At 56.6% G+C, this 22874-nt stretch overlaps 1 protein-coding gene across 1 annotated transcript; it reads left to right on the top strand.

The window, feature by feature from the left end:
• Positions 1-1574: 1574 nt before the first annotated feature.
• Draxin (dorsal inhibitory axon guidance protein) lies at positions 1575-15653 on the top strand. Its single transcript, XM_047561371.1, has 8 exons — positions 1575-2019; positions 4214-4398; positions 4715-4717; positions 6336-6447; positions 6675-6701; positions 6831-6893; positions 8233-8322; positions 11175-15653. The coding sequence occupies exons 1-8, from the start codon at positions 1575-1577 to the stop codon at positions 11285-11287; spliced, it is 1038 nt and encodes a 345-aa protein (XP_047417327.1). The 3' UTR covers positions 11288-15653.
• Positions 15654-22874: the final 7221 nt, after the last annotated feature.

Here is a 22874-nt window from a genome sequence, read left to right as displayed (position 1 = left end):
TGCAAACCCAGGAATCGTTACAGGCCACCAGCCTTTCCTCAGCCCTGGGCAATTATATGGCTACAAATCACAAAGAAACCGTGGCGTAAGCACCTTTGGGAGCCTAATGGAACACTGGCGAGGCCATAAAAATTCAATCAGCTGCTGACCAGCAGAGCCTGGCTGGATGCAGGCAGGCTGGAGTGGGGTGAGGTGGGGTGTCTCCGGAGTCCACAGACACCCCACGGTACCCCGAGCTGCAGGCCTCTTGAGCCGTAGCCTGCATATCCCCAGGACCCACCAGGGGTCAGCTCCTCCTCAGCATGGAGGGAGGGTACTGGGTCCCCAGGTGGCTCTGCTTCCAGGGGGATTGGCTCGGCCACTCCACACTGCAGGGGTCAGTGCCAAGCCTACGAAGCCATCCCCAAATTCCCTTAGTGTCAGAACCTCTGGGGACCTCAGTGCTCATGGTGGCAAGAAAACAGGGGCCAGGGCAGAGCCGAGCTGTCCTGGGACAGCCACAGAGGCTCCAGAGCACAGGAGAAAGGCCACTTAGAAAATGTCACTTACCCTCTCTGCTCCTTAATTGCTGCTTCAGAAAAGTGGGTAAAGTAACAGGAGCCATTTCCAGAGCTGCTGGGAGACCGAGCGCCCAAATCCACTCCCAGCCCAAATCCACTCCCAGCCGCTGGTGCACCCCGATGGCTCGGAGGCCGTTAGTCCATTTGTTTGGATTTAGGCTCTGAGTCGGGTCTCAGGGACCAGAAGTGTGATCCTGAGCTCTGAGGGGCTCAGCTCTCCCCAGGGGACCTGGCAAAGGGCCGAGCAAGGCATTCTGGTCCCATCCAGAACCTGGACGCTGCTTCAATGATTAAGCCACGGATCCAGGACCTCAGCACCACTGTTTCTCTGGGACCCTCTAACACCGTCCCGCACACTGGCCCCCCGCACCGGAAGCATGACAGCCCCCAGTTTAACACCTAAAATGCCTCCAGGCATCGCCAACTGTCCCCTCAGGAGCAGAGCCCCCCACCCCGTGAGGAAAACGGGCCTATAATGACCTGCTGCAGGAGGCGGGGATCTAGGAGGGGTCCTGAGGAGGGGTGCCCCGGGATCTGGGAGGGGTCCCGAGGAGGGGGGCCCCGGGATCTGGGAGAGGGTCCCAAGGAGGGGTGCCCTGGGATCTGGGAGGGGTCCCGAGGAGGTGTCCCGGGATCTGGGAGAGGGTCCCAGAGGAGGTGCCCTGGGATCTGGGAGGGGTCCTGAGGAGGGGTGCCCCAGGATCTGGGAGGGGTCCCTGAGGAGGTGCCCCGGGATCTGGGAGGGGTCCCGAAGAGGGGTGCCCCGGCATCTGGGAGGGGTCCCTGAGGAGGTGCCCTGGGATCTGGGAGGGGGTCCCTGAGGAGGTGCCCCGGGGATCTGGGAGAGGGGTCCCGAGGATGGGTGCCCCGGAATCTGGGAGAGGGGTCCCGAGGAAGGGTGCCCCGGGGATCTGGGAGAGGGGTCCCGAGGAGGGGTGCCCCGGGATCTGGGAGGGGTCCCGAGGAGGGGTGCCCGGCTGCCCAGAGCGCTGCTTTTCTTGCAGGGAGGAGCCAATGGCAGGGCCTGCCCTCCACAGAGCCCCCGTGCTGTTCCTGGCGCTCCTGGCGCTCCTGGAGCGGAGCACGGCAGACTCCCTTGCACCTGGAACACCTGCCCGGAACCTGCCTGAGAACCACAGCGACCTCCCTGTCCCCTGGACACCCCAGGCCAGCCACCACCGCCACCGGGGCCTGGGCAAGAGGGAGCAGGGCCCAGGCCTGCCTGGCCGGGCCCAGGATGGGGCTGGGGTCACCGCCTCCAGGCAGGCCTCTAGGCTGCCAGGGGCTGGGGTGCTGCCGCCGGGCCAGGGTCCTGCAGGCCTGCTGCTGGACACGGACCTGCTCCTGGGGCTGGCCGTGCCCTACGCTGAGAAGGAGAACCGGTCTCCAGGGTGGGACAGGGTGAAGAAACGCAGCAGGGAGCACAAGAGGCGCAGGGACAGGCGGAAGCCTCACCGAGGTAGCCGAGATCTGGGAGGGTGGGGTCCTGGGCAGGCGGGAGGGCGGGGCCGGGCCCGGGTCCAAGGCCAAGGCCAGGAGCAGGTCAGAGGGGCGTGACACTGGCGTGAGGTCCCTGGGAGATGAGCCAGAAGTCCCAAAGGGGGCACAGTGGCACTCAGAGGAGGAGAGAGGGTCCCACTAAAGCCAGAGATCAGTGAGAAGAGGGGCCAGGGAGAGGACCGGGGAGGGACGTGGGAGGAGGAGAGGGTAGGTAGCCATAGAAGCCCAGTCTTCTCAATAGATCATCCTCAAGTCAGGAAGTTCTACCTTATATCTGACCTAAGTTTAGTTCCACGCCCTCCAAGCACACCGTTAATCAACTCTGGAACTGAGCGAGGGCAGGAGTGCAGGCTCTGAACCCAGCTCTGTCTGAGATCAGGTCCTGGCTCCAGCACTCATCCGCCTGCGCCCTGGGCCTCGCTGGCCCCTCTGCACAGCCAGGCGGCGGCCCCGCCCACCCTCAGTGTAGGTCCGGAGCTCTGATTCACAGAGTGCTTAGGACTAGGTGTTGGGAGCCGCACGCAGTCCCTGCTGGTTGACCTTCAGGTCCCTAAATCAGTGTCCTCCGACGTGGACACAAGTGAACCATGTGTCCTGTAGCTTTCTGTGCCTGAGAAAAGGTCAAGGAGGAAGGTTTCGCCAGGAGGGAGGTGCGACCCTGTGATCCCAGCTGCTCGGGACGCTGAGGCAGGGAGGCCGGTTTCGGGGGCTGCTCCCTCCCCGCTCACCTCCCCTGGCTTTCCCCACGTTGCCTGCATCCTCGGCGAGCTCCAAGCCCGGCCCAGCCTCCTGCTGGTCACTCCGTCTCTGAACAAACCTGACTGGGCAGCTGCACCCAACCTGGGCCCCCACAGGGACCTGGGCTTCCAGATCTCTCTGTGTGACCAGCTGCCTCTAGGGGACATATGAGCGCCGCAGACAGGGGAAGGGGGTGCTAGGGAGGAAGGCCTGGAGCCTCGGGCACTTCTGCAAGCAGCTGGGCTCTCTGCCCCGCCAGGCCCCCTGAGGCCCCAGGGCAGGGAACCCACACGAGGACCCAGCTTGGCCTCTGGCCTCCCTCCCCAGAGGCCACCTGTGTCGGGCTGCGGGGGCTCCTGGTGCCCTGGAGGACAACAGGAGGCGCACGTGGGCCCTCCTCCCAGCTCCACTGGGGCACTCCTAGGAGGGTTGGCACAGTGGGCAGAGGGCAGGGGACAAAGGTCTGCAGCCGGGCCCAGCTCTGCTGACCGCCAGTCCCAAAGCCTCAGGCTGACAGGGCCTTGGTTTCCTTGTCTGCAAAAATGAGTGGTTCCCAAGACCCCGTCGACTCTCTGAGATTCACTTCTGCAGGGCAGGGTGACCCCAGCGGGCCCAGCTGAGCTTCCAGCCAGGTCTTGCCTCAGCAAAAGAGGCAAGGACAAACCGTGGCCCCTGGTCTCTCTCCAATCCCATCGTCGATGATCCCCTCGTGGCCCTGCGCACTCTTCCCTTCACACTCATACCCCCCTACATCCGTGTGTCTTGGCAGGTGACACCAGTGGTTAAATGCACTGGCTTGCCCTCAGATGAACCTGGGTCCAAGGCTACTAATGAGCTGTGTGTCCTTAGGCAAGTTACCTAGCATCTCTGTGCTTCAGTTTCCTCCCCTATAAATGAGGCTGTAGGAGCGCCCACTTCCCAGAGCTGCTTCAGTGGTCAGATGGACTAATGCTTGTGAAGCGGCTCCTCTGGGACCCAGGAGAGCAGGTGCTCAATAAGTCGGGCGGTGACTAGTTATTGCCACAGAGGAAGCACCGCCACGGTGTGTGGCAAGCTGTGGTGCTCGCTCCCAGCCTCCTCAGAGGCCTCTCGCCCTGCCCCGTCCCTCGGTCCCACCAGGACGCTCCCCTCTCCAACTTCATCTGCTCCAGGAAGCCCTCCACGGTCAGTCCACCAGTTCCCACTTGTCACGCGGAGTCCCTGCCCGCCCCCAGCCAGCCCTGACATGGACTGCGGCCTCGCAGGGAAGAGCCTGGGGCATCACCCAGCAGCACTGGGCGCCCTCCCTGGGGCAGGTCGCGGGGACGGCGGCTGAGCCAAGGGCTGTCCCGGGTCCCTGCCGAGGAAGAGGTAGGTAGTGCTGCAGGTGACCGGTGGCCGAGGGTCAAGCCCCTGCCTCCTGCCCTGGCCCCCAGGCCGCGCCTTGGTCCCCAGCTCCCTGAGGAAGAAGGTGGAGCAGCCTGAAGCCCGGACACTGGCGGCCGCCACGGAGGAGCCCTCCACCAGCCTGGCGCCCGCCATGCTCTCCCTGACCACCCTGGAGGCCGCGCCTGCCACCCAAGAGTCCCTGATCCTGCCTGTCACCTCTCTGCGGCCTCAGGTAAGGCACCCCAAACCACCCAGGCTGGAACTTCAGACCATGTCACACAAACACTAAGGGGGACCGAGGCCTGGCAGGAGGGTGCTGGCGGGGGCCACAGGCCCGGGCGGACACCAGGTCCCCTGAGACCAGTGCAGTCGGGCCCAGCCGCCCTCCTCCTGGGGGCCGGCACCACTGCCCAGGAGAAGGTGGCTTGGGGCTCCCTCAGAGGCGAGGCCCTTAGGAAAGAGCTTTAGAGTCCAGAAGAGGACGGAGGTCAGTCACAGAGGCGCGAACACCTCGTCCTGGTGACCCGGAATTCTCTAGCAGCAGTGAGCAGGTGACCCGCTCCTCCTGATTCTCGAGACAGACCCGCGAGAGACCAAGCCAGGGAATGCAGGAAAGCGCCACCCACGGCAGTTCCAGGAGGCGTGTAGGAGTGACCCAGCCACTCTGGCCCTCCGCCGTGGCTCTGAGATCTTTTTAAAAATAAAAAGGATCCATAAGACACATGATTCATCTGATATATTGTATAAGAAATAGTAAATAAAAATAGATTTTGTCAGTATAGTAGTCCCCCTTATCCATAGTCTACTTTCTACAATTTCAATCCATCAGAGTCCCAAAACATTAATTGAAAATTCCAGAAATAAAAAATTCATAGGAGTTTTTTTGGGGGATGCACTGGGGATTGAACCCAAGGGTGCTTTTTTTTTTTTTTTTTCATTTCTTTTCTTTTTCTTTCTTTCCTTTTTTTTTTTTTTTGAGACAGTCTCAGTAATTTGCTGAGGATCTTGCTAAGTTGCTGAGGCTGGCCTCAAACTTGCCATCCTCCTGCCTCAGCCTCCTGAGTCTGGGATTACAGGTGCACGCCACTGTGCCCAACTCACTTCACAGGTTTTGCTGTTTGGAGTAGCGATGGAAGGAACCCCACTCCTTCTCACCCAAGATGTGATCGGACACACCGTATCCATGCTGTGCATGCTACCTGCCCCTTAGTCTCTTAGCAGCTGTCTACTAGTTAAATCAAATCGGTTGTGTGGCACAGCTGTGCTGTGTTCCAGAAACCCTTATTTTACTTAATAACGGCCCCAAAGCACAAGAACAGGGCTGCTGGCGTCTCGGAGATGATGAATACGGGCTGTAAGGTGCTTCTTTTATGTATCGTCTCACCTCAGAGATTGCCATGCAGAGAGAGAGAAAAACCATATTCACAAATTTTATTCTAGCGTGTTGCTGATTGTTTTATTATTAGTCACTGTTGTTTACGTCCAGCTGTGCCTAGTGTGGACACTGCGCTTCCTCACAGGCCTGTGTGTGCAGGGAGAACGCAGCGAATCAGGCTCAGCATCGTCCAAGTTTCAAGCACCCACGGCGGTCCTGGAACGTGTCCACCATGAGTGAAGGGGGACTTAAGTCCTGCTTGTCCTCTTTTTGGGTCCTGTACCCTTTTGAGATTCTGAATGAAAGCTGGGGAGTCCATGGTTAGCTGGGTCACTGGAGGTCCCCTGAAGGCCACCAGTTGAGAACCCAGCTCTGGAAGTACAGTTATAGCTGTGTCCTACTGTGCACAGTGACCACGTGCAGTTCCAGCCATGACTCTGGTCTTCAGCAGTTTTGAGGCCATTTTTGGGAGCTTTGAGTGGACAGAGCCCTCGTCCCCGGCCTCCACGGTGCCTCGGAGAGCTGAGGAGAGGAGAGGACAGAGAAGTCAGGGGCTGGACTTCTTCCAGTCCCTCCTCCTGGGCTTAGAAACCCTGAGCAAGCAAGAGCTCCCTCAGCCCCGGGGTGGTCTCCGCTCTGCTCAGAGGGTCCTGTGGGCAGCTCCCCCGATGTCCTCGACTGGGATTCAGACTACCCGGTGGAGAACAAGGTGGCCTCTGCCAGCCTCTCGTTTGCCCCACGTTTCTCCCCCACTCGCGGGAAGCTTCAAGGTCCCCTCCGTCCCTCTTCTGTAGTCGCAGCCCAGGTCTGACGGGGAGGTGATGCCCACGCTGGACATGGCCTTGTTCGACTGGACAGATTATGAAGATTTAAAGCCCGAAGTCTGGCCCTCTACAAAGAAGAAAGGTACCGTGGCCTTCCCCACCCTCCGCCAGGCCCGGCTCCCCACCGCCCGCCGGGGGCAGTGAGCCCAGCCGGATCTGCCCGTGCGAGGTGGGCTGGGTGCGTGAGTCTGAAGCAGAGCTGACCGAACACGGAGCATCCCGGTGGGCGTTAGTCAGGCCCGGCGCTGCCGTGCCTCAGCCGAGGGCAGGAACGCTGTGGGGCTGCGCTGCTGTTGACCCATTTTAGAGAAAAAAAGCCGAGGCACAGAGGACAGCGCCTTGTCCAAGTCACGCGGTGGCAGCGGTGGCGCAGCCAGGGCGACACCCTGCTCTCTCTGCTCTGCGGGGCCTCAGCCCTGACACGGTGTCTTCTCGTTCCAGAGAAGCCCTGGGCTCAGTTCAGAGTCAGCAACGAGACATCGCCAGCCGAAGGGGAACCGTGCGACCACCACCAGGACTGCCTGCCAGGTTCGCCGGCGTCCACGCTCTGGGCACAGGCTGGGAGGAACCCGGGTCAGGGTGGGGAAGGGGTCCCCGGCACACGAGCAAGACCTGAGGCTCCATGTCCCTTACAGACAATGACTAATGTGGGCGGCAGCCACCCAGAGAGAGGGTCACTGTCATCCTCAGGCAAGGCAGCTGGGCCTCAGAGAGGCTGGCTCTGGCCTAAGGTCACAGGGCCAGGCGGTGACTCAAACCTGGGTCAAGCCCACACTGCCCCGGGCCGGGAGATCCTCTCCTACCTCTTCCTCCAAACATCCAGCAGGGTTTAATTCTGTCCTTGTCCCATCAAGACACTGCCAGCCTTTCCCAGGATGACATCCTTGCCCATTAGCATCTGTCCCCACCAAGATGGACTAAAACAAGGGCCTAATGTTTTGAGTAATGCCCTGAACTACTGATCTCGTGGAGTCGGACAGGCCTTCCCGACGAAGACGCTGGGGTGGGAAGAGCAGGAGGCTTATGGGGGGAGGGGTCCGTGACACGAGAGGAGGCCAAGGTGGACAGAAAAGCCCTCGGACGGATGCAAAGTCCCGGGCTGGGCAGGGGCCCCAGCGAACACCGGGCGGAGCCCGCAGGCCCTGTCCCCAGCCCTGGCCTGCTCTTCACGGCCTGGGGCTGCTGAGGAGCCACCTGTCATGGGCCAGGTGGCCCCTGAAGCTGCCGACAGCTGGAGGCTGTCGGCTAATTGCCACTGAACCTAAGTGCCTGGGGAGAGCGCTGAGCCGTGCACCTCTGGACAGTTGCACTGGTGACCAGAACGTTCTGCAGACTGGAACCAAACCAGCCGCTGGGCACTGCGTCAGGCCACCCGCCCTCCCACGGGCCGTTTCCTCCCCAGGCCCTGGGTGCACCCTGGGCACAAAGGGAAGGTCCAGCTTGTGCCTGTCAACTGGACGGTCCTTGAGAGCGGGCCGTGTGGAGAGCCATGCCTGGGCCTGCCTGGGGTTCCCCATCTGTGGGAAGAGGCCTTGCTGTCACTGACCCCTGAGGCCCCTCCCTGCTCCAAGCTGACTCCACACCTGGCAGCCCCCAGCTGTTCACCCACCTCCCGGGGAGGTGACCCCACACCACCTTCCCTCTGCCCCTAATCAATCAGTCGCCCGGGGGGCAGGTGGGGGCCTCTGCCACCCGCCCCCAGGGGCCTCAGCCTTGACATCCATGGGTGGTTCCGGCCAGGGAGCCCTGCACACCAGATGGCCCGCGCTGCCGCGGGATGATGGATGTCCTCTCGGGGGGGACGGGAGCTGGGCGGCGGGGAGGGCTACCCCGCCTGGCTGACCGCCTGCTCTCGCCGTGTGGCCAGGGACCTGCTGCGACCTGCGGGAGCATCTCTGCACCCCCCACAACCGCGGCCTCAACAACAAATGCTTCGACGACTGCATGTGTGTGGAAGGTGAGTCCCGCCCGCGGGCACGGCCTGCTTCTCAGGCTGGTCACGCGGCGAGTGGACGACAAGACGTCCTGGCCCAGGCGGGGAGGGCCCGTGGGCAGGAGCGGGTGGGAGAGTCCCAGGGGCGCTGCAGATCTGGGTCGCGGCGGCTTGCTCCTTCTCCCACTCGCTTTTCCCATCTCTTGAAACACAAGCCGCTGCTGTCCCACATCAGGAGGTGGCAGTAGGGCAAGGAGCAGCCTCTTTAAATGAACTCCAACATTCTCCCCCAGGGGAGGCCTCCCAGTGCACTAGCAGGTTAGGGGGGTTTCCCCGCACCCGTGGTAGGGAGGCGGGAGGATGCTGGGTTAGCCCCTCCAGCTCCCCCCTTAGCTGTGTGACGACTTGGGAGGCTGAGGCAGGAGGATTGCAAGTTTGAGGCCAGCCTCAGCAACTTATAGAGACACACACCCAGAAGTCCCAGGCTCTGCGCTTCATTTCCTGAGGTCCTCACAGCCAGCCCTGGAAGGGAGCAGCTAGTAGGGTCCCCACTCACAAAACTGGCACTTGTCCAAACTTACACCTTTCCAGGGGGAGCAGAGGCCAGGTGCAGCTCAGTGGTAGAGCGCTTGCCCAGCATGTGCGAGGCCCTGGGTTCCATCCCCAGCACAGCTGAAAGAAAGAAGGAAAGAAAAGAATATTTCCAATTGGATGCTCTGGAAATTTTCAAATATATACTAAAGTAGCCAGAATATTATAATGAACCTCCATTTCCCATCACAGGGCTTCAAAAATTACCAGTTTATAGCTATCTCGCTGTCTCCCCCACACCCACTTCCCTCGTTCCAATATGATTTTGAAGCAACTCCCGAGAGTATACAGATATTTCAGAAATATTTTAGCACACATCTCTAAGGGATAAGTACCTTCTTGCTCAGTGTGGTGGTTCACACCTGTAATACCTGCGACTTGGGAGGCTGAGGAAGGAGGATTGCAAGTTTGAGGCCAGCCTCAGCAACTTAGGGAGACCTAAGCAATTTAGGGAAACCCCATCTCAAAAATAAATAAATAAATTATGGGCTGGGGACGTAACTCAGTGGGAGAGCACCCCTGGGTTCAATCCCCTGTACCAGAGGGCAGGGGCAGGAGATAAGTACCCTCTTATAACCAAGATACCACAACTGAACAATAATTACCCAGTACCATCTGATATCCAATCTGCATTGCCCTCTCCTGAGTGGGAGAATTCGGACTCAGTCCCTCTATGAACCTGAGTTACCTGAGTCCAATGTTGCTCACATTATCTTCAAAAATCATCTTCTGTGGAGGCAGTAAAGGTACTTGTTTGCGACCATTCCTCTAGTCAGGTAAGAAATACATTTGAGTGCCTACTGGGTGTGGGGTACTGATAAGTACTGGACACGGGATAAGTACTGCAGCTTCTGCACCCGTGGATTACCTGCCAGTGAGACCAGAGAAAGCACATCGCTTCAGCTGGTGCAGCCAGCTACCCGAAGGTGGAGGGGCGAGGGACAGAGTGTAGGGCCTGGTGTGGTGACCCATGGTGAAGGTGGGACAGGGGAGGTGAGAGAAGCTTCCAGAAGGATGGCACAGGTCTCGGCCTTGTTTGGATCTTGTTTTAATTGTAATTTGGAAGTTGGGGGCAGGTTTTAGGCAGGGGAGTATGCTGGTCTGACCTCCGAGTTTGAGACCAACTCTGAGCACCTGCAGCCCCCTCACCAGGGCTGGGCTGGACAAGAGACCAAGGGTTATGATGCCCTGGGATCCAGCCAGAGCTCCAGCCTTGAGGCACAGAGTGTGGCTGCAGTTAGGAGGGTGGGAGGAGGGTTTGTTTTTTGTTGTTGTTGTTGTTTTCATTTTTGGTACCAGGGATTGAACCCAGGGACACTCAACCGCTGAGCCATGTCCTCAGCCCTTTTTATTTTTCATTTAGAAACAGGGTCTCACTGAGTTGCTTAGGGCCTCGCTAAGTTGCCGAGGCTGGCTGTGAACTTGCAATCCTCCTGCCTCAGCCTCCGAGCCACTGGGATCACAGATGTAGATTATAGTACCTCCTGGCACCTAGTCAGGAGGGTGGGAGGTAACCCCATCGGACAGGTGGACAGGTCCAGGTCCTGGAGGGCCTTGTAAGCCAACATATGAAGTCTAGATTTCATTTTAAGTATGACGGAAGCCATGGGAGAATTTATAGGGAAGGGCAGAATTTGAGTCATTTTTTAAAAAAGTTTTAGAAGATGGTGTAGTTTGGAGGTACAGTGCCTCTTAGTATGTGAGGGATCCTGGGTTCATACATTAGGGAGAAATTGGGAGAAAAATTATGTATATATAAATTATATCTATATAATTTTTCTCCCAATTTTTAAATTGTCAGCTTTATTTTCAGAGGAAACGCGCAGGGTGGGGTTCTATTCCCTTCCTCCCTCAAGTTTTCCCTAACAGCAGTCTGCACCGACGGGGGGCATTTGTTCCTCGGACGACCCACCTTAGTATTAGCGTCCGTAGTTGACTCGAGGCCCCGTGTGCAGTCCATTCTGTGGGCTTTGCCCTGAGCGTGACACGCACCCACCATCACGGTATGACACCGAGTATTTTCGCCGCCCTAAAAGTCTCCTGTGCTCCACCTGCTAGCGCCCCGCCCACACTCCCGCCCCCGCTGAAGCGGGGGCTCCCTCCTGCCCTGCCCGCCGGGGATGGCGCCCGGGCGGCCTCTGCGGCTGAGCTACACCTCAGCCCCGAGCTCACGCAGGCGCTGTGCGGGCTGCAGGGCAGAATGGGAAGGAAGGCAGCAGGGGAGCAGGGCCGGGCAGGGGAGGGGACAGGGGTCGCAGGCCTGACCCTTGCCTCCCTCGGCCCAGGGCTGCGCTGCTACGCCAAGTTCCACCGGAACCGCAGGGTCACGCGGAGGAAGGGGCGCTGCGTGGAGCCCGAGACGGCCAACGGCGACCAGGGATCCTTCATCAACGTCTAGCGGCCCGAGGGAGGCGCCTCCCGTGGGCCCGGGACCGAGGCCGGGGGTTTGGAGAAACCGGGCGACTTGTAACCAGCAGTGGGACATCAGTCGGGACCAAATGGCTTAGGCTGCCATTGCAGACTTGGGACACTCAGCCCCAGAGCGGGCCCGCTGGGCAGCCGAGCCGCCCCCTCCCAGGAGACACACCGCAGCCCACCTGCACCTGCCCGGCGGACCCGCGCAGCCCGCAGCCCGCGTGTCCGGCTCTCCGCGATGACCACGGCGAGAGCGCCCTCTACTGTCCGTCCGCAGCACTGCAGCCGCTTCACGTTCATAACGCGCCGTTTTGGAGCGTGAAACAAAGCTGGTGGCCCCCAGGACGAATCTGGAACTCTCTTGTGTACCAGGCGCCGCGCTCAGAGCGCGGAATGCGTTGTCTCTTGGGATTATCACAATGACCTCTTCTAGCCGGCACCGGCACCGTTCTGCAGGTGAGGACACTGAGGCTCGCTTGGTTGCGTGGCTTGTCCAGGGTCTCGGATCAGATCCTCAATCTTAACATAGGTAAGAGTCCCCCCGGGTCTAGTTGACATGCAGATTCCAGCTCAGCAGATGGCAATGGGAGGGGAGGATCTGAGCCTGGGCCAGGGCTCTCAAGCACCAAGGACCAAGTTCTTGCCCTTCACAGCCAGAACTTACTCCAGGTTCTCCATGGCTTTCTGCAAGAGAGATGCAGTTCCTTTTGGCTGGAATAACTTGTCTGTTCTCCACCTTCCCTGAACATAGGTGGATTATCTTTAAAAACAAGATAGCATGGACATTAAGCATCTGTGTGTGTGCAAGGACTGATCTGGACAAATTAGTCCCTGTCCTCTGGTGTCCATGTTCTGAGACATGAAGTGTTGTGGGGGTGGGGGGCAATTACCCTGCTCCGGATGTTCCTGCGGTCTTACTCACCAGCCTGGAAACATGCTCTTCCGAGGTGTCCTGAGAGTGCCTACCCCAGCAGTTCTGACACAAGCATAGAGACACACGGACACTGGTCACCTGCGTATACCCACTCGGCACACTGTTTAGTGATCCCCAGGTTCCCCTGGAGACCATCCCTGGACCCCACCTATACTTCTGCAGCAGACCCCATTGGAAAGTGGAGGTACCTCTGAGATTGGGTGCTTCAGAGAGCAAGACCCATGATACCCACCAGCAGATCTGGCTCCAGGGTTGGGACAACCATTTAAATCCTCTCACGTGGCATGTCACTCCTGGTCACTGTCTGGTTCAGGGCAAACCAGGCTGCAAATGACAAAAGTTTTCCTTATCCGAACCCCTCACTGGCCTGGACCACAGCCCTGGGATGCCAGGACTGTTTACAGCTTTGGGCAAATCAGTTGAGGTCAAGGGTCAGGCACCAAGGAAAGCAGGCAGATCTAGAAGAAATCCAATATGCCTGTTCTTCCCTCCCTCTTCAAGTTTGATCGGCACGGGAATCTTGGGGGCAGAAGAGAGGGCAGGAGAACTGAAACGGATCAAAGCCGGCTGGTTGGAAAGTGAATCTGCCAGCCATTTTGTGTCCAAGACCAGACAAGCTGCATGCTGGGAGCCTCCCATGGCGTGGAGGATTCTGGATTGTGCTGGCTCTGTGGGGGAGAATCTTCAGGGGTGCCTCCTGGCAGAGACTCCAGCCTTGCTGTGGCGGGGACCCGCAGTTAGGAAGGCCCAGCACATCAGCAGTGGAGAGCAAAGCTGGAAAGGCTGCAGAATTATCACTGCCTACCACAGTGGAAATCCCAGGACACGTCTCTGCCCTAAATACCTCCATTTTGCATTGGTGGGGGAGTGGGTGGGAAGGTGGAATCCATTTAACTTCAGAGTTGGGGATTCCAAAGCCCCTCAACTGTTCTATCCACCTCCCTGCCAGGAGGTTCTTCCTTGAGTCTATCTTAAATTTCTTTTGCTGGCACAGAAGCTGATTTCCTCTAATCCAGAGTTCAACAAACTTTTACCATGAAGGGCCAAATAAATATTTTACACTTTGCAGACCATATACTCTCTGCCAAACTGCAGGACAGCCATAACTCAAAGCAGCCATGGACAAGGTGGAAATGAAGCCTCTTGGCTGTGTACCCCGGGGAACACTCGTGGACAGGTTTGAGATTCGTATGATTTTCCCAGGTCACAAAATATTCTTCTTCTTTTGATTTTCTAAAAACCACTTAAAATGTAAAACTATGCTTACCTTGCAGGCTACCCCCAAACAGGCAGTGGGTCAGATTTGTCCATATTCCGTCAGCCCTTGCCCCAATCTGTTCGTTCTTAGCAAACATTGAATAATCCAGGAACTTCCAAAGGCCTGCGGTCGAGGTGCCAAGACGGTTTTGATATAGACTTTGACTCGTTTTGTTTTTTGCAATGCTAGGGTTCGAACTCAGGGCCTTGCACGGGCTGGGTAGCTGCTGTACCACGGAGCTACATCCTACTTGGTCTGAGTTGTGGTCCAGGCTTCATATTTCCCAGGTGGCTCTAGAGAACCTCTCCTCTGGCCTCCCATCTCTTGCAGTCCAGCCTGTGATGAAAATAGCCGGTTCCACCTCTCACCACCTTGCTGACCTTTGGAAAGTTACTTAAGGTCTCTGTGCTTTGGTTTTTCACCTGTAAAATGGGGCCTGGGGCTACAGGTATGTCTCATGGTAGAACGTTTGCCCAGCATGTGTGAGGCCCTGGGTTCAATCCCCGGCACTACAGAAAATAGAAATGAAATAAAACAGGGATAATGCCTCTTCCTTCATAGAGGTGTTGTGAAGAAGAAATGCCTAATCCTTAAGAGGCGTTTGGAACAGCACAGACACGTGACAAACCCGCAGTGCCACCTAATCAATCATTCTGGGAGAGTCTTAGTAGGCCTTCTGGTCTCAGTGACTCATCACGTACTTAGAGACGTTATCTGTCACCACGCAGACTTCACAGTATGTTCGTCGAATGCTGGGCCGTGAGATGCTCCATCAGGAAAAAGGGGTGGGGTTCTGTGGAGTGTGGAAGATTGTTCTGGACACCCCTCTGAGCAGCAGGTGTAGATTCCAGGCACTGCCGCAGAGCTGGAGGAGCAAGTGACTTTCCCCAAGTGTAAGAATATGCCACAGGGAGAGCCGAGCTGGGTGCAAGAGGAAACCAGTAGCTGCTGGGACGGTCAACGAGCCCACCTGTGGATCCTCCAGCTGAAACCTCGCTGCCATTCCCAGCGATCCCCACCGTAACCAGGGGACTGCCTTTCGGTTCTTGGTCTGGTGACTCCAAGGGTGGTTTCTGTGCCTGCTGGTAATGAGCTGAAGGTCTGATGACATGAGAGACAAATCTCCTGGGAAAAATGACAGCTTAATTTGATCCTTGAAAAGTGACTGAGGGCAAGTCAAATCCCAAAGCCACAACCCACACGTACCACTGAGTCACTGCAAGGTGGATCTTTAGAATAAGCCATGGAGACAGCGGGGCCATGACCTTACCATGAGGTTCAACTTTGCAGCTGGATACAGTGGACATTTACATAACCTGCAAAGAACACGTTTAGAAGCAACAGGACAACCAGGAAACCTGGGAGAGGCTGCAGCAGCCCGGGAAGGGAGCCGCTGAGAGCTTCACAGGGCTGGGTTGGGCTCCGTCCCTCCAAGATCACGTGATGCTCGCAGGCACTAGCAGTGTGTGTGTGTGTGTGTGTGTGTGTGTGTGTGTGCCCGGGGTCTGTGGGCAGGGGTGGGCAGTTGCAGAACCAGGGGTTTATATTTCAGGGAGAATGTTTTCTGGATTCTAAGACAGAACAGGTGATCTGATGCAGGATCCTTGGGGAACACTTCTGGCTGCGAGAGGCTGTCTGGTCCTCGCCCCTCAATGTGGCCCAGGCCTGCAGCATCGCCCGGGAGCCTGGTGGCAGCACAGAACCTTAGCCTCCACCCCATACCTACTGAACCCAAATCTTGGTGTGGGGTGGGGTGGGGGGGCGACCCAGCCACCTGGCTTTTGGCAAGTTCTCCAGGTCATCCTTTTGCACCATGAAGTTTGAGAATCCCAGGTCTGGGATGCAGAGTGGAAAACAGGGATGTGGAATGGTTGGGGACACTGGGGTAGTTCAGGGCATTTGCATTCAAATGTGTGTTGGCAAATCCGAGATCCGCTTTGCTGTGCCACTCAGACTTGCAGGCTCTGGCGCTGCCTCCTGGGCCGGCACTGGCCCTCTGTTAGAGGAAAGGAGATGGGGCGCTGGGCCTCGGACCCTCAGTCATGGGGTTTTCTGATTTAGGAAGTTCCTTGGGGGCGTGGCTCCTGTTTAAAGCCTGGGAGCAGCAGGTGGGCTGCACCCTTACAGCCCCATGACGTCCTGTTGCATGTGTGCCGCGAGCTGTAAATAAAGAGATGGTGGTCGCTGCGCTGCCTCGCTTCCTTCTGTTCCCCCAGCTGATGGTCTGTCTCTGCTGGCAGAGCATCGCCAGGGCCCTTGGAGGGGACCCGACGCCCAGTGTTTCCCCTGCCACTTCCTACACATCGGACTGAGCATGGGCTCTGAGCCAGGCAGCAAGGCCGGCGGGTCCCTGCCTTCCCCTGGACCTCCTGTGGTCCCTGAGCCCGACCTCTTGGGCCAGATTCTCATGTTTTTATCTCCCTGCCCATTTTAGGGTTGGGGCAGCTGAGGTCTCAGTTTACAAGGCTGGTCACAGCAACTGGGCCTCCAGAGGCTTCGTTCTGGGCCTGGGTGGCCAGTGGAGAGAAGAGCAGGCGCCATCTTCAGCAGGAGGAGGAAGATCCCACAATCACAAGGCCAGGCCTGGGTGGGCTCAGGTGCCATCTGGGGGAAGCATGTGAACTGGCCAGGGGAAGGCCAGGCTTGGTGCCAGGGAGGACATTCTGCAGACCAGGCTGTCCCTAGCTCACCAGAGCAAGCTGTGTGACCACTCCCAGTGGTACTGTGTCCCTGCATCCCCAAGCCCCGCCTGCCTGGACCCAGACACACTGAGGGCTGGGTTAACTCCGGGCGGGGACCCTCGGCCTAGGGGCCTGTTGTGCCTACAGAGATCTCCCTGCCCTGCCTAGATGAGGGAAGCAGGTCTCCCCAAACCAGGGTTTCCTAAAAGATGGGGCCCCAGACAGCCAGCATGAGAATAATCTGGGGAGCAAACCCAGGTTTCTAAGCCCCACTTGGACCTCCAACTCAGCAGCTCCAAGTGTGGACTCAGGACTCTGCCTGTTGGGTAACCCCAGGCTGAGAACTGCCACCACAGTCCTTCCTGAGAACTCACTATCCCCAGGTGGCTGCTCAGGCCCCAGGTGACCTGATGAACCACTGCCAAGGATGCTTTTGAGAATCCAGGCCAGAATTTCTCCTTCCTGTAGGTCTTCCAAATCATACCCTTCCCGTCCAGCGACTCGGCTCAGTAAGGAGGTAACACAGAAATGCAGGACTACGAAGGAATGAGCACAGTCACGGGCTAATAAAACTTTATTTACACAAAAGGGCAGCAGGCTGGATTTGGCCCTTTGGTTGTAGTGCTGACCCCTAACCTATTCTGCTGACCTCGGGTCAATGGCTGCAGAAAGGCACTGGGCTCTGAAAGCCTCTTCTGTCCCGGGATGTCAACTTGAACCCATTTCTACTAATACAGGTCAGAACAGTGCTGAAATCAAGAGTCAAGTCCTCAAACGCAAGGCCGCAGGGAAGTTGGCTCTCTGTGCTGGCAGCCTGAGTGCAGCCTTCCGGGGGTCAGATGGCTGCACTGGGGCGATCAGTCAGAGGAACACAGCCAATAGGATATTTATATTTATATGTCTTAAAATAACTATGTACATATGCACATACATATAAATATGTTAATGTATGACATACATACATATGTGGTAGATTTATTTTAAAGGACTGGTTCCATGATTGTAGGGGCTAGCAAGTCTGTATGCAATCTGTAGAGCAGACTGGCAGGCCAGAAACTCAGGCAGAGCTGCTGTTGTAGTCTTGAGGCCAGATTTCACCTCTGTTTTTGTTCTTTTTTGGTACTGGGGATTTGGTACTATTCTTTTTTGGCTCAGGGGCGTTTAACCACTGAGCCACATCCCCAGCCTTTTTTTGTATTTTCTTTAGAGACAGGATCTCGCTAAGTTGCTTAAGGCCTTGCTAAGTTGCTGAGGCTGCCTTTGACCTCCTGATCCTCCTGCCTCAGCCTCCCAAGCTGCTGGGATGACGGGTGCCATTTTTGTTCTTAAGGCTTTCAACACAGAAAATGGACCATCATGGAGGTTTCAGGAGCTCAGCTTCCAAGTCCTGGATCACAGTGCCAGGGCAGGAAGTAGAATTGTCTTTATGGGCTGTGAAATTCTGGAGGGAAGTTCCATTGGTTGGTCATCTTGAACTTCAGGTACCAACTTCCTGTGCCCTGGGGTGCCCAGGCAAATGTCCAGCCGGTGTCAAGACATGAGACCGGGGTTGGGGTGGGATGGAGATGAGGAGGGTAAGTGGGTAAGCAGATGACTAAACAGAGGTTCCCCTCACACTTCTTCACACCCCACCCCCAGGATATGCCAGGAGACTCCACGCACTTTGGCATGTCCTGAAATACCCAGGTGTGTGCCCAGGAGACCAGAAGCTAGAAACCTGGCTCCTTCCATCCTGGTGACTGGTCAGTGCAGCTTTGTGTACCGTGGTCCTGAACCGTCTCTGCGTCCTCGACCTTGACCTTGGATCAGTGGCTGCCTCAGAGCAGCACATGTTTAGAGAGAGAAAATGTCCCCGCACATCCAGCCCTGGCCTCTGAGGACTGCGTGAGGCTCCCATCCACTTACAAAATGGAAATTGTTAGGCCCACTTTTGCAGAGAAGGAAAAGGAAGGCACAGAGAAAGTAAGGCCACTTGTCCAGTGGTGCAAGGCTAGTTGGTGGCAGAGTTAGAGGCCCTGCCAAAGTCTGTCCAGCTCCCAAACCTGAATATATGTCCATGACCCCATGGCACACATTTACTGAGCACCTACTAGGTCCCTGATGCCCCTGCCCCACTTCCCAGTTCCCAGGAGCTATGCAGCTCACCCAGGACACCAAGGCTGCTGTCAGGGCCAGAGGTGCTACCAGAACCTTCACCTCAGGCTGCCTCTCAGGGAGGAGTGGTGGGGATTCCTCCCAGGGGCTCTTCTAACTGGCAGAGCCTGAGGAGGCCCCTGCCACCATATCCATGTCCTCATTCTTCTCTTATCTCCTGGCTGGCTACACAGGCACAGTCTCAGGCTCCATGGCCACCCTCCTGCAAGGAAGGCGAGGCCTCCCAGGGCCTGCCCGAGTCGGACATGAAAGCCGTCAGCAGTGAAAGCAATCCCCCAGTTAAGCCCACACAGATAGGCATGGGCACAGGGCCGCAGCCACGGCTGCACGTGTGTGTGCATCTGAGCCCTCAGATGCCTGCCCTGAAACGCCAGCACCGTCCACGTGGAAAGACGGGAGGCCTGACGGGGAAGGCAGCAGAACCTGGACAGGCCATGGAGGCGGCAGGAGCAGCGTGCGCTTGGGGAAGGCCAGCTCCAGGCTGGGCCAGGTCCGGGGACTGCAGAGAAGCTCCTAATGACACACTCAGAGTCGGCGGGAGCCTGTGCACACACGCATGAATTCACATGCAGAGACATTCACGTGCTCATACATGCACACGTATGTCGTCACATGCAGAGATGTTCACACGTGCTCATACATGCACACACAATGAAATAACGAGGGTCATCATACGTGGATAAGTGTTTGAAAAATGCCGTAGAGCAGAGAACTAGAGGCTAGCGGCCTGGCTTCCTCTGGGGCAACACACTGTTGTGCCCTCTCTGCAGCTGGGTTCCTGGAATACAGCAGGGCACAGGAGATTTCCTTTCTGCCTTTTCTGTGAGCACCGGGCTCCCTGGGGCATCTTGATGGGCTCTCTGATGCCTGACATGAGCACACGGGTCTCTGGAGGGACAGGGCGACATGTCTAAGTGGGGAGGCTTTGCCAGGACGACCCTCACCTAGCAGTCATTTCATAGGACCCGGGTGAGGCAGTGAAGCAACAGGGACATTAGGAGTAATTTCCTGGACTTTACAGCTCTGGCGGAACATTCATAGAGCCCGGCTGGGTCTATAAAGTCAGCCGTGGAAGCGGCTGCAAGTTCGAATTCTGGGCCTTTGGGACAAATATTTCAGAATCAAACCCTTCCCCTTGCTTTTGATAAGTCACAAAAACAAAAGTTCCTCCCCGGAGGGGGCTCTCAGCCCCCGGCACACGATGTCAAGATCCTCCAGAAAGCACTGGAAGAGGAAAGCAGAGGCGCCACCACATAGGAAGCCATCTTCCTGGCTGTGAGCCGCAGTGTCCACTGCCAAGTCTAATGGTAGGGGCGGAGGACTGGGCAGAAGGACAGGGAGTGAGGCCTGGGAGCCCAGCCACGCCCACAATCCTCTGTGGTTCCCTTGGGTTCTTTCACCTTCTCCTGCCCCATCTCCCACTGCCTTGCTGCTCAGGGTAGCTGGGCTTTGCTTCAAGGTGGCCCTGACCCTCCCCAAGCCTGCCAGACCTCGGGCCAAGAAACACGGAGCCAGCGTGCTCGTGAACATCCCAGGAAAGGGCTCCAAGGGAACTCCGGGAAAAGCCCCAGTCACAAAGGGACCAGGACTCCCTGTCAGGCCCTTCTCCCTGCGCATCTCATGACAGGTCCTGCTTTCTCACAGGCCAGTGTGACTGTCAGAAAGGCTTTGGGTTTATTTTCTCTGTTCTGTTTCTTCCAGTTTTATTTGCCCACTTTGAAAAGGAAGTGGCTGGAATCTGCATCAGAATTGGTGTCCACTACCTCGAGGGTCAAGGAACAGTTGGAAAATCGGTTCAAAGTCTTGGCTTAGTCAATGCCTCATTGCCTGCCCCATTTTCTGGATGCAGAAAAAAATTCAGACTCAGTGACATATTCAAGGCCACAGGTACCCGGCAGCAGAGTGCTGGGAAGAGGTTGGGAAGTTTAGCAGGAATCCTGGCCTTAAATTCCTAGCTTCTCCACAGTACACTGAGGTCTGTCTCCCGGACTTTGCTAGTAGGAAAATGTCTGTGCCTCACCTCTCCCGGACTTTGCTAGTAGGAAAATGTCTGTGCCTCACCTCTCCATCCAACAGGGCTTTCCCTGCCACTTCAGTTCACAGCGTGCCTGCAGGTCAGGAGATGCCAAGAGATGCTGAGGCACAGTGTTTTCAATGCAGCAGCAAAACGGGCCCTGCTTATCAAGTGCCACCCAGGTGCTAGGAGCAGTGCCGGGCGCCCTATGCAAATGACCCCACATCATCCCTGGAGGGGGGTCTGAGGAGGTCCCAGAGAGGACTCATCTCAGGACAATGGCAACCTTGACAAATGTCATTAAAAAAGAATGTCAAGAAATGTCAGATAGAGGCACCAGCAGAGATACCAAGACATCCAGGAGCACACATTCAAGGGTGAGCCATCTCAAGGGTGAGAGATGCTTTCAGGGTCTTGGGTTCTTCTTTTTTGGGGGTACCAGGGATTGAACTCAGGGGCACTCACCCACTGAGCCACATCCCAAGCCCTATTTTGTATTTTATTTCGAGACAGGGTCTCACTGAGTTGCTTAGCACCTCACTTTTGCTGAGGCTGGCTTTGACCTCAAGATCCTCCTGCCTCAGCCTCCGTAGCTGCCCGGATTACAGATGTGTGTTACTGTGCCAGACCTTGGACTCTTCTTTTAGAAGAAAATTTATGAGGGGAGGGCCTGGGAAGGTGTGCAGGCATGACAACAGACTCACCATCCCCAGATGGTGTGTGGTGGTCTGGTGACTGTATTCTCAGGTTGACGTCTCCTCCGTTATCTGATCGATAGATCATATGGAAAAGTCCCCTGTGTTATAGGTTTTGAATTGCTCTTTGCTCAGGCTATTCTAAAATACATGCAGCCATAGCCGTGGGCTAATTAATAGTGCACAGGGCGACTTCCAGAAGCAGGTGAACTCCCAGGGTCTGTGAGACCGTGCATGAAGATCTGTAGATTTCCCAGGGAGCCGAGGGTGCAGCCTGGGAGGAATGACTGGCCCAGGAGCAAACATATGAGGAACTATAGCACAAGGCTCTCGGTTAAAGCCACAGTCTCTTTTCCTCCCTTTTGTCTCCTTTCTGCCTGTCTTTTGCTTCTCCTATCCTACCTCCATGTGATCCCCACCACATCCTGAGGCTCAAAGAGGCTACATAACTTGCCCAAGATCACTCTCACAAGAGGCCAGGCAGGAGTCCAAAAAACACTTTATCTGAAAGAGATGAGAAACCATGAGAAAGAAACGGCTGTAGTCATTTTTATCAGCTACTGGCTTAACTGGCGGCACTGATGGGGAGTCTTCCTGGGCAGAGCCAAGACTGAGAAGCAACTTGAGGACAAGCAGCAAGTTGGGTGGCAGGTGCTCCTGATCGGAGGAAGCAGCACACATGTATCTGGTCGGTTGGTGTAGATCAGTTAATTCCCTGAGCACCTACTATGTGCCAGGCACAGGACGAGGCACTCAGGACACGAGACCCTCCCGGGGTTTACAGTCTAGGTGGTGGTGGGTACAAATAGATCAGGCAATCCTTTCTGATATAAGATAGGATGGTACAACTGTCTAGGAGAACCGTCTTACGGTTTCTTAAAAAGGTAAACACACGCCTGCCGTAGGATCAGCCCTTTCACTTCCAGGCATTTACACAAGAAGGTGTGCATGCCGCACACCTACCATCCCAGAGACCCAGGAGGCTGAGGCGGGAGGATGGAAAGCTTAAGGCCAGCCGTAGCACCTTGGCAAGACCCTTTCTCAAAATAAGAAATTAAAAAAGGACTGGGGATGGAGCGCTGCGGTCAAGGGTCAATCCTGTCAATTTCTTGTTGAAGATACAGAAATCAGAGACACACAGGATCGGCGAGGGGCATTACAAATTCACCCCTGAATTCCAGAAGTGTACTCACTGAAGGTGTGACACGGAATGCGGAGGTCATTTGTCCTACAGCCCACGTGGGTCATGGCAAGGACTCTGGCTCCTCAGAGAAAACTGTTTTGTGCTCCTTTGTTCCTCTGTGCCTTCGATGCCTCCCCCAGGCCTACCCGCCATCTGGATCTTCCTGTGCACTCTCCCCCGCCTCCCACGCCAGCTGGCGGGGATGAACACAGCGTCAGTGTGTGAGTGGCAGGGACACTCCACAGACCTGCCTTGTGCTTCTGCAGGCCCTCCTCGCCTGGCTCCGTCCTCTTCATCCCAGCCCAGTCTGTATCACCTGCTCCATAGGCTGTGGAGCTCAGTGGTTAGATGCCAGGGTCCTGCAGCCAGACCTCCGGGGTGCGGTGGGTCTTTGAACCAGCAGCTTAACTTCTCCTAACTTATGAACAGGGGTAAGAACTGCACCTGCCCTTGGGTTGTTAATGTCTGCCACAAAAGAAGCACGTATTGTCCCTTCTAATCCCGCACCTTCTCCTTACAAAGTGACCATGGTTATTCCTTTCCCTCCCTTCCCTAAGGGGGCAGTCAATACTCCTATAACAAAAGAGAGTTTAGCATGAGAAAATCATAGCAGATTTATTTCACCGAGGTTCTACATGACAAGGGAGCCTT

Source organism: Sciurus carolinensis, chromosome 1 (assembly GCF_902686445.1).
Source record: "Sciurus carolinensis chromosome 1, mSciCar1.2, whole genome shotgun sequence".
Lineage (NCBI taxonomy): Eukaryota > Metazoa > Chordata > Mammalia > Rodentia > Sciuridae > Sciurus > Sciurus carolinensis.
This window is presented reverse-complemented; position numbering and strand designations above follow the sequence as displayed.